Source organism: Protomyctophum bolini (genome assembly GCF_963924005.1).
Source record: "Protomyctophum bolini genome assembly, chromosome: 20".
Lineage (NCBI taxonomy): Eukaryota > Metazoa > Chordata > Actinopteri > Myctophiformes > Myctophidae > Protomyctophum > Protomyctophum bolini.
In genome coordinates, this window is record NC_137881.1 from 28728268 (window position 1) to 28739715 (window position 11448).

The 11448-nt window shown below is 44.2% G+C and overlaps 1 protein-coding gene across 1 annotated transcript; it reads right to left on the reverse strand.

Moving 5' to 3' along the window:
* Positions 1-4833: 4833 nt before the first annotated feature.
* On the reverse strand, positions 4834-11069 carry LOC308335305 (phosphatidylcholine:ceramide cholinephosphotransferase 2-like; the record flags this gene model as incomplete). Its single annotated transcript, XM_080792321.1, has 6 exons — positions 4834-5088; positions 6528-6694; positions 7495-7590; positions 7907-7964; positions 8647-8764; positions 10444-11069. 6 exons carry the CDS (start codon positions 11067-11069, stop codon positions 4912-4914), a joined length of 1242 nt encoding a protein of 413 aa, XP_080648447.1. The 3' UTR covers positions 4834-4911.
* Positions 11070-11448: the final 379 nt, after the last annotated feature.

Genomic DNA, 11448 nt, shown 5'->3' on the forward strand with positions numbered 1-11448 from the left:
ACTTTGTCCCTGACTTGCCCCCTGTTACACTGAAAATCCACCTGTTAATGCATTTTTGAAGTATCTCAGTTTAATTTGCCATTTATCAATGTTTTAGGTTGCATGATGTGGTAAAGCATATAACATGTCCCCTTCTTACGTTTTAATAATTCAGAAAATATTGTTGATGAATATTAAAATCGTACTCTGTGTTAACAATGTGATACCATATTCTTCATTACATGAGGAGTAATGGCCATCTTTAGCATAAAATTATGTCCAACATTTGTCCCCCCTGTTACAGTGTAAATGAATATTCATGCTCTTTCAGGAAAATAAAAAATAAAATCCTGTAAAAATATATATTTTATTTTGAAAAAGTTACTATGCTGAAATGGCAACGAATAGTACAGGAATGACCACAAAAGTAAATTGGCAGTGTGAAACATGTAATGGGTTAATGGGTGGTCTGTTGAGCTACTGTCCTTCAGTTACCAGTAGATGGCAGCAGAGAGCAGCTGATGAGATCCTCTACTTTCAGTGGTTCTCAAAGTGGGTTCAGGGGACCCCTCTAACGGGTTCCAGAGGGTCCCCAGCAAAATGGGGCACAATGTAACCAGTTATTTATCACGTGACTTGTGAGATCGGAGAAATCTGATCATTGAAAAATGTGGAAATGTATACTCACAAATTGAGAGAGCTTGTAGAGTGGCTATTTTTGGAAAGAGAAAAATCTTGAAAAAAAAAAATCACAAAAAAAAATTGAATAGGGTCCATGGGCAAATACATCAATTTGAGAATCCTTGAATTTAGATAATTTTCTTGTGACCACACAGTTTAAAACATTCTTTTTAAACATAGAATAGGAGAAGGGTCGCACTGTCGCACACACCAAGAACTCATTTTCAACAGATTTATTTTCAGACGTTTCGGCTATGACAGGAATTGATGATATCTTCATCAGTACAGTGTGGATGCTGGATGAAGGCTGGATAGCCGAAATGTCTAGTCCTAATATGTAGAAAATAAATCTGTTGAAAATGAGTTCTTGGTGTGTGCAACCCATTCTAGGATCCTTGAGTTTGACATGAATATGTTTGAGAACCGGCCAGCTCTTCTTCACTTGTTGTTGCTCTTTATTCAGAGGAACTTGTTTAGGCTATTGCCTTAAATGTCTGTGATTTCATGGATTCCACCACAAATATCCTACGAGTAGGGCAACCAAATGGTCAGCTACGTGCCTCTCAATGTATGAACCGTTGTAAAGCGCTTTGAGCACTTGGAAAAGCGCTATAAAAATGCAATTCATTATTCATTATTAAACCATGTGATTTTTAAAGTTCCCTACTTTGAATCAGTGACACTGATTTAACTTCAACAGATTCCAACCTGACCCGAAAACAGAAGGTCAGACATTTGTGATGTTCTTCGTGAATCATACAGTATGTAGCCAGTTGTTTCCTAATTCAAAATAAGTCTTTTATTATAGAAAAACATGGTTATGGCAATTTGTTATTCAAGTCCAATGGATCCTTGGTTAATAAGACTTATGCCTTAAAACATTATATTTGCACTCTATATATAAAAAAAAATTAAACACCTTAAATATTGTATTTATCTTAGAAATAGTCAGTTTTTCACTCAATAGGCGGCACACCCACAGCAAGTTGATGTTATTTGCCCATTAACTTGCTAATAATGAGCTAATAAACGAGCTAATGAGCTAATGAACTTCTTAATACTTCCCAGCATCATAGCAATATTTGAAATACATTTTATTAGCCCAATCCATGTCCAAATTACATCATCAACTTGCGACAGGAGTTTACCCTATTGAGTGAAGTGAAGATATACAAAATATTATACAGTGTATATATCTATATAAAGTGTTTTAAATGTGTTATTATAGTTATAGAGGGCAAGTATAATGCATTAAGGCATATGAGTGTTATTAGCCAGGGATCATTTTAACATCACCAATAATATAAACAATGGATGGGTAGTCAGTAACTCGATAGTCTTGCATGGCCAGACTGTTGCCTCCCTGCAATTTCCGCTTCGTCTTTACAGTCGTGCAAATGTATCCCGATATAAATCAAATAATCTACGCATAATAGCTTGCAGCTTAGCAGACATGGATATGAAAAAAATGTATGTAAAGATATTTTAACCCATTTTGGGTGGGAACCCCTTTTGGTGTCTTAAACATTATGTTATAATTTAGCTATTGAAAAATAGCAGATCTACAAGCTCATAGCGCGCTACCGAGTGGAGCGCTACGAGCTTGTAGGTCTGCTATTTTAGATTTTTGCAAATCTTTGAATATATATTTCAGAGCGAACATTTTTAACTTTTAAATATTTGCTTCTGGGGGGGTACCTGGAACTACATATCTTGATATGGGGGTCCGTGGCCCAATAGAGATAATTCTGGGGGTCCTTAGGATTTAGAAGCCTCTGTCCAAAATGGGTTAAAAATGGAGAACGGAAATGCCAGCTTCCTTGCTCGGACTTCGGGAGGTGTATAGTTTCAGACTTTCAGCAGCATTCGGAGATTGTAGGAATAATTGTCTGGCCACGCGAGACCAGTAACTTTAACAGGAAGACATTGTGGTTTCAACCACAGGTAAATATTACCAAACGCAGCTTCTACAGATCCATCCACCTCGGGTATATGCATTCAAGGTGGATGCCAAATATGTCTGTCACGGAAAAAAACAAAGTCAACATTAATTCGCAACATGAGACCCAGACAAATATGAAGGTGGAACCTATCATGTTTTCAACACATAGACGACATGTCAACTATACACAATATGGAGTGGGGAAATCTTGAATGAACAAGAAAGTGGCCGCACAGACTGATAGCACAATGTGCGGTCAGCGAGTGCGGTCACTTTCTTGTGCTTTCACGATTTCCACTCCAGTTTATTCAGGCACCAGCTACGAGGACATTGGTGTGCGTAAGTAAAGCGTCCTCGTGCACAACTATAATATAATTTAACAGCATGAACAGTGAATTGGTCCTAATATTTGGATTAGCGGCCATTAGGACATAGGACAGTGTCGTTGTGTCCCTGTGTGACAGACAGGGTGTGTTTTTTTTTCGTCTCTGAAAAGACTGAGCTTTTTCAGCCTCCGCAGGACAGCGTTTGTAAACTTTTACATGTGAACAGGGACGTGAGCGCACTTGTCCCTTATTTGCGCACGTGCGCGCATGCACAGTCGCACACTATAGTGGGACGACGCGAGACGGGAGGAAGTTTTCTATTGGCTAATAACGCAAACACGGACATGAGGGGCGTTTGTCATAGGGCGGTGGTTTCGGATGGGACGGAGTCAAGGGTGTTTCGACTGGTCCAACAAAAAAAATCAGGCATTCCTCGGTTTCCTACTGGTCAAAAGCAGAAGTATAAGGCACTCTCATTGGCTGACATTCGGCCAACTTTAACCCATTCTGGCCGGGAACCCATTTTGGTGTTAGCATCATGTTATGCTTTAGCTATTGAAAAATAGGAGATCTACAAGCTCATAGCGCGCCACCGAGTGGCGCGCTAAGAGCTTGTAGGTCTGCTATTTTTGAAAAATCAAAGAACGACTGACATTTTTAGAATCTGATCTCAGGTCAGAATGGGTTAATCAGACCAGTGTGTGTCCAGTGGAAACCTTGTATGAATCTGATCTCAGGTCAGAATGGGTTAAATGTCGCAAAGCAAAACAAACTATTGTCGTTCTTCTTTCTCCTCCCTCCGCGTCTTCTCACCCCGTTCATTCAGACTCATTCCTCCTCGCTCCACGGAGGAAGTATAACGTCACCTCTCGTCTCCTCCTCCTCCTCCTCCGTTTGCATCTTTCCTCCCTTCTTTTCGCGCTCCCTTCATACATCCATCAGTCGGTCGGAACCCCAGACCTCCGTCTCTTAATGGCTAATTTATTTAACGCCAGCCACGCTTTTGTGAGCTTACAGATCCGTTTATTTTCGCCAGCGGCGAAGCCGCCAGACCAGCCGAGAATAAGATCAGGCGTGTACGTACGGAGGCCCCCCGGGGTAATATGGACGGAAACAAAAAAGCACCATTGTCCCAAATATTGTCTTTGTCCTCGTCGTCCCCATCTCCTAGCTTACAGTTTACAGGAGGTTTGACAGTCAGGAGGTAGCTAGGTTTAGTGGCTGGATCAAAGGACAGGCACTGTTTTGGTGTCTCCCGCCTTCTCTCTCTCTCTCTCTCTCTCTTCCCGATCCCTCCCTCTCTCTCTCGGTTTAGCGTAGCGTATAGCCAGACGATTGGTGATCTCTGCCTATACCGAAACAACTGGGCACATCCAAACTCAACGTAGGGTCTATAGGGAAACAACGGATACATACTTGAAATGGAATGTAAATATCGAATAGATCATTTGGTACAGTATTTTTGTTTAATATTATTATTATATCTATATTTCTTTAGATATTTTACAATTATAGGGTATATTTTCTGTCTGGCCTCTTATTTTTTCTTCTTTTCTGTACCTTATTTTGTAAGCCGAGCCAGGGAACTTATGCGCAAGAATTCCAAAACGGCAAATAGCAGATCTACAAGCTCATAGCGCGCTACGAGCTTGTAGGTCTGCTATTTTTTGAAAAACGACATGATGACACAGAAACATAGCTTTTTTAGAAAACAGTTCCAGCCCCTACATTGAATTCGGACGTCACCAAAAAGGGGTTCGGGCGGCGGGGAGAGATCTCCGATCATCCAGCTATATAAAAGCTCACAACACGTCGTGGACGGACGGACGGACGGACCTCGCAAAACAAAACACATTCCGAGCTCGTCGTAGATTTGCCGAATTCCCAAGCACCCCCAACGCCTCATGTGACGGCGGGGCACGATGTTGTGGCTATACTATCCCTCCCTCCCTAACTGTGCGGTCGGTGGGTGGGTGGGTGGGGTCATTCGTCTCGGCCCCCTCCTCCCACCATGCTGTATCTCTGCGTGCAGCAGTGGGGCAGGGACACGGGCCAGGAGAAGACCACGGGAACGCTCGTGGTGACGTTCCGCTCCAGGAAGTTGAACACGGGGTTCCACCAGGTCCTCGACAGGTAGTTGTTGGGCGCCTCTTGCAGTGCCTGGACCAAAGAATGATAATAAAACGAGAGAGGGAAAAACAGGGGGGTTTAATAATGTCACACACACACGCGCCACAGTTGTGTTCCAATGTTCAATAGCATGTTTCATCCACTAGAGAGCAGTGATAATGATTATAATGTGATAATACTACTGTGTGTATTAATAGTAGTGCTACAGTATAGGACTGTACTGTGTGTGTATTTTGGTGGTGGGGATATTATACGGGTAAATCCACGCCTCTGCTTTTGATATCACCCTCTGGTGATTCATTTCTATGGTCTGGTGGGAATATGATTTTGTTTAAATACAGTACATGCATTTCCTGTGGGAAATGTTTGCCGAGTTTGAAATCACATTTTAGAAATGCATGTTTTAACCCTTCAAACCCTTTAAACGCTCAAAATTAAAATTATACTATATATATATTTTTTTTAAATAGCAAAATAGCAGATCTAGCTCACACAACATGCCGTGATGTGACACGTTGCAAGCTTGTGTGACAAAAGCACACTATTAATGTCGTTCGGCTTTATTTTCTGTGCATGTTATTTATTTTCAAAAAGAGCTATGTAACTGTGAGAGTCTTATTCTTTCCTATTTGTATATGAAAGGTAACGGGTCTGGTACTAGGGTGATTGACAGGTGTCAGTGACTGATTGACACCACACCCAAGTTTACTAAGGGAGGAAGTGACACACGGGAGGCATCTCCCCAAACAAACAGGGTGTAGGGCCTACAGGGAGGAGAAAAGAGGAGCTCCAGGCGCCAGATAGCGTTCGAACCGTCATTAAAGTTTAAACGTATTTATCTGGCAGCCGTAACAATTGAAGAACAGCCGTGCCCCGTCGGGTAAAGCTTCGCGCTTGGTGTTGTCGTCGGGGATCGGCGTTGGAATCGGGATTGTGCCTGCCGGCGGTTGGAGTCTAACAGAGCTGCTGCGACCCGGTGAGATCATTCCAAAGTGTTCTTGGAGGATTGTGAATACTAAGGGGTACCCCACGCATTGCGTTCATTGCGTTGGATTAAACTGCTGTGCGTGCACGCGCGCGCCTCGTTGGAAGAGGAGGACGGACGCGGTCTTATTTGTTTAATTCGAAGCGTTCAGTTGCGTTCCGCTGACTTTGGGACTGGTTTGGGGCGGGTGTGGGGGTGATTGAATGTAATTACTGACTGTTGGTTTAAGTTTGTTTTCTTGTTTGTTTATTTTGTTTAGTAGGGAAAGAGACAGGGAGAGACGTCATTGTGAAGTGTTCTGTTTTGCCTGTGATTTCGTCAATTACAACTTTTGAGCACCCCTACATAAAGTGTTCAGAGTAAACCCCACGATTTATTCCTTAGTTAATCATTTGCCTTGCTGTGAAGAGGGCGATTGTTACACTTGTATATGTGTGTGTGTGTGTGTGTGTGTGTGTGTGTGTGTGTGTGTGCTTGCACCCACATGTGTGTTTGCCATGGTGTGGTACCACCAGAATATCCTGGTGGTGACGAAGTAGCCAATGATGACGTCGATGCTGTAGTGCTCGTGACCAATCAGGATACAGAGCACTCCCGTGGCGCTTAGCAACCAACACAGCCAATGGTACCAACGCATCCATGGTGGGGAGTCTGCAAGACAAAACACGCTGATTAATAAAAAACTATAGTTGCGAACACCAGTGAGCCTTTACTATTTGGGGCAGCGGTGGCCGAACGGTTTGCGGAGCGGTCTTGATATCGGAAAGGTCGCTAGTTCTTATCCCCGGACCGGCACGTTAAAATGACCACCGCTGAAGTGCCCTTTGAGCAAGGCATTGAACCCCTACCATGAAATGTTCTATGAGAGCAGGGCCTGGCTGTAAACAAGTTCTTGAGCTTAGTCCAGTTACCCTGGGTAAACATAGTACCTTTCCTTTCCTTTTGAGACCCAGCAGGAAAAAAAAAAATATATATATATAGAAATTAACAAAAAACGCGTCTTACTTGTTATACATTCATAACAGTCCTACAGTAGAACAGTTCTTCTACACTGGTACAACAAAGTCCCATACTAAACATTCATCCATTGACTGACAGAAAATGTATCCAATTTACATTTTCAAATTTGGATAATCTGTCAGGCAGAAACTCTGTATCTCCATATTTTTTTTTTTTCCCCCTCCAAAAAATAACGCTAATAACGACTAATATCTACTGCGTAGATATTAGTCTGGAATCTCTGTGTGGAACACGGCCCCCCTCACGTATTAGAAGGACAATATCAGTCAACAGGAAAAAAAAAGGACAGGAGTTTGACGTTATAATGTAGTTTGTATAGGAAGGGGGGGCGGGCACAAGACGGTGCTGATCGTTCCATAGGTTGTGGATGTGTGTGTGTGTGTGTGTGCGTGTGTGTTTGTGTGTGCGTGTACGGCGCTGTGTGTACTCACACTCTTTGATGAAGAGGTAGGAGAGGGTCAACATGACAGTGTGTCCACTGTAGAGAAAATCACCACACAACAGATGAGTGCCTGTCAAGGACATACCTGAGACACACAGAGAGAGAGACAGAGAGACAGACAGACAGACAGGTGGATTAGATTTTGTCGTTTGTTGAGGGTACATTGCAGCAGGGTGCATACTTAGTTTAGACTAGTCATTGGTTTAGACATGGGTTAAGGTTAGGTTTAGGTGTGCTGCCCCGTGGGAGGTTATAGGTTTATAGGGTGAGGGTTTGGAGATAGGTTGTAGTTGTATAGGACTATTGACTGGTCTAAACCAATGACTAGTCTCTAAACCAAAAAATGCCTTGTCAAACTGAACATATATACAGTATATAGGTATTGATGGTCGTTTTTTTACCTCCTCCTGAGATCAACTTCAATATCCTCCAGATCTTCCCTGTAGAGTCATTGTACAACTACACACACACACACACACACACACACACACACAGAGAGAGACAAAACATAACGGTGGTTAAACACTGACTTACAACCAGGGGGTGTATACTGTACACTGGGTAACAGAAATTGGCGTGGAATTAGCTCGGAGCTCATCTAAGGTGACGCGGCGCAACGCAACGCAGAGCGACGTATTCCGAGCTTTTTTTTAGTTCAGTTGTTTTCATGTGTGCGGCGTGCAACATAGTATAAATCAAGGTGTTATAGAAACTAAGACAGCGGAGAAGACAAGACAAGCAGAGCACACAGACCTTCACTGACGTTATTGACACAAAACCGGTCTTGTTCTGCAGCTTTGTGTGCTCACAGTAAACAACCTAGGCTACAAGAAGGTCCGCGTGCTCTAAGCATCTTTATCAGGAGGATTAGTCCTTCCACAGACAGTTTTAATTCATCTATTTTGTCCGTTACTTACCGCGTAGAGCGCCGGGGAGTTCTGGAGAAAAGTTTGTCGGAAATTATACACGAAAGAAATGAACTTCAATGAACTATGAGCAGTAAGTGGGTTACGAAGTGGAGTGCGCGGCCGCGCGTGCATTTAAATATGTTGTGTAAAGTGCATACCCGTGTGTGCATGGTGTAGTGTGTGTGTGTGTGTGTGTGTGTGTGTGTGTGTGTGCGTGCCGTGCGTGTGTGTACCTTGGGAGCGCAGACCATGTGTTTTCCAGGTACAGGCAGAGTTGTGGCATACATGGTGACACAGCGATACATGTACAGAGAACCAATCAGGAAGAAGCATCTACGACCTATTATAGACCTGAGAGAGAGAGAGAGAGAGAGAGAGAATTTATTTTGTTAAAAAAAACGCAAGGAAATAATGGACAGCTGCAGCAGTACAGTACAGTACAGTACAGTACAGTACACTACAGTACAGTACAGTACTACCACTGTCAACAAGGAGGTCAGTCCGCACACTGATCATGAGCTCCCAGGAACTTTATTTGCAGAGAATAAAACTGACTCGTTCCTATATGCTGTTGTATATACGGTAACAAGCCTACTTTGTTGTGTATTCCATACCTGACAAAGACGGTGGGTGCAGTACTTAGTTTAGACAGTAGTTTGGTTTAGACTAGTCATTGGTTTAGACCAGTCATTAGTCCTATACAACTACAACCTGTCTCAAACCCTGCACCCTAAACCTATAACCTCCCACGGGGGCAGCACACCTAAACCTAACCTTAACCTTAATGTCTAACCAATGACTAGGCCAAACTAAGTATGCACCCCTACCTGACAAAGACGGGTGCAGTACTTAGTTTAGACAGTAGTTTGGTTTAGACTAGTCATTGGTTTAGACCAGTCATTAGTCCTATACAACTATACAACCTATCTCAAACCCTCACCCTAAACCTATAACCTCCCACGGGGGCAGCACACCTAAACCTATAACCTTAACCTTAATGTCTAACCAATGACTAGTCTAAACTAAGTATGCACCCCGACAAAGACGGGTCTCGAAAGTAAACGTTGTATTTCCTCTCTGCAAATAAAGTGCCTGGGAGCTAAAGATCAGTGTGCAGCTTTTTTTGGGGTGCATACTTAGTTTAGACTAGTCATTGGTTAGACATTAAGGTTAAGGTTAGGTTTAGGTGTACTGCCCCCGTGGGAGGTTATAGGTTTCTGTACGTAATCTTTTGTTCAGCGCCTGTAGAATCTTTTGAGATGTGCGACCGTGCTTCTCGTTGGATTCCAGTGCTGCTACTGTACCTACTGTACTAGTACTGTACTGTACTAGTACTAGTACTCCTCATCCTACAGTAGATCCTATAGCACAGGGGTGGGCAACTTGGAACGATGGGAGAGGGCCACTATATTTCCACACTCGCTCCAGAGGGCCACATTGCATATTACTGTCGTAGCAGCAAAAAAAAAAATCGCTGATCTACAAGCTCAAAACGCGTCGCAGTGCGACGCGTTTTGAGCTTGTAGATCAGCTATTTCTTTGCTATTATTGGAATTGAAGTTGTAGTGTTTTTTTGCTATTTTTGAATTGGAATCCCCGAAAAGTACCCTTTTTATTTAATTTGAAATGCATTTAGTTATTGGATATATATATTAAAAAAAGACAACAATAACATTTGAATACTATAGTAACTAAGCTAAACATATAGACCGAAGTAATTAAAGCGTGTGCACGTTTGGAATTGTAACACAGCTCAATGTGAACAGAACTGTAACCTGCGGGCACCCATTTTGGTGTTAGCATCACGTTATGCTTTAGCTATTGAAAAACAGCAGATCTACAAGCTCATAGCGCGCCCACCGAGTGGCGCGCTACGAGCTTGTAGGTCTGCCATTTTTGAAAAACCGAAGAACGACTGACACATAGAAACATATAGCTTTTTCAGAAAAACCGTCGGGATGTAGAAGACATTCTTTAGAATCTGATCTCAGGTCAAAAAGGTGGACGATCCCACCACGGCTGGTACTTACTTGTGCTTCAGGAAGAGCCACTGGACGGTCCACAGCCCCACCAGGATGAGCCCGTTGACCTCGGTGACCGTGAAGGCCCAGGGCACGCGGTCCACGTAGTCGAAGAACTTGTCGGGCAGCGGCGGGCTCACCGACTTGTCGGGCACGCGCTCGTGCACCACCGTGATGATGACGGTGGTGAAGAAGAGGTTGAACAGCGCGTAGAGGAAGGCCACGCCCGTCTTCCACCACTCGTTGGGCAGGCGCTCGCCGCGCCCCGCCGCCCCCGAGGGGGAGTCCGAGGGCACCGTGATCTTGATGTAGTCGCGGTGGCGGCTGAGCTGCTGGTGCAGCGAGCGGATCAGGCGGTTCTGCTTGAGGAGGTCGGCGCGGCCGCCATTGCCGCTGCGCTTGTCACCGCCGGCTCCCGGCGCGGCCACCGTCGGGGACGTGATGGCGCCGGTGGGGGTGGGGGAGGAGGAGGAGGGGGAGGAGGGGGGGCGTACCGGGGTGCCGTTGGCGAGCTGGCGGGGTGGAGGAGGAGGAGAAGGGGGCCCGGCCGTCGTCGTCGCCGTCGTCACGGTGACCTCCACATGGGTGGGGACGTCCTCGTCATCGTTGTCCCGCATCAGCTGTGACGCGGCCATGGAGGAAGGCTGATGATTGGTCGCTGCTAATTGTTTGTCAACCAGTTATAGGATGACGGTGTTGTAGAGATGATTTATTGCTTATCCAATTACCAAGTTGTATCCGTTGAAGTGTCGTCGACTCCTGAAGCCGAATCACAGTCTCCAGTGAGACAAAGAGATGGGCCAATCGGAAACAGTGTATACCGTGTGTTTCCGGTCAGGTTATATCAATTGATCTGATTGGATGCAGTCGTAACCAATTGCTCCAGGATCAGCTGGTCAATGTGTGAGGACTGCAATCTGTTTAGTGTTTACAGACACTAGTCCTGTGTAAGTTATCGATTGCTTTGGCCATTAATCCAATATTCCAGGTTTGAGTGTTCGATGGCAAAGTGGT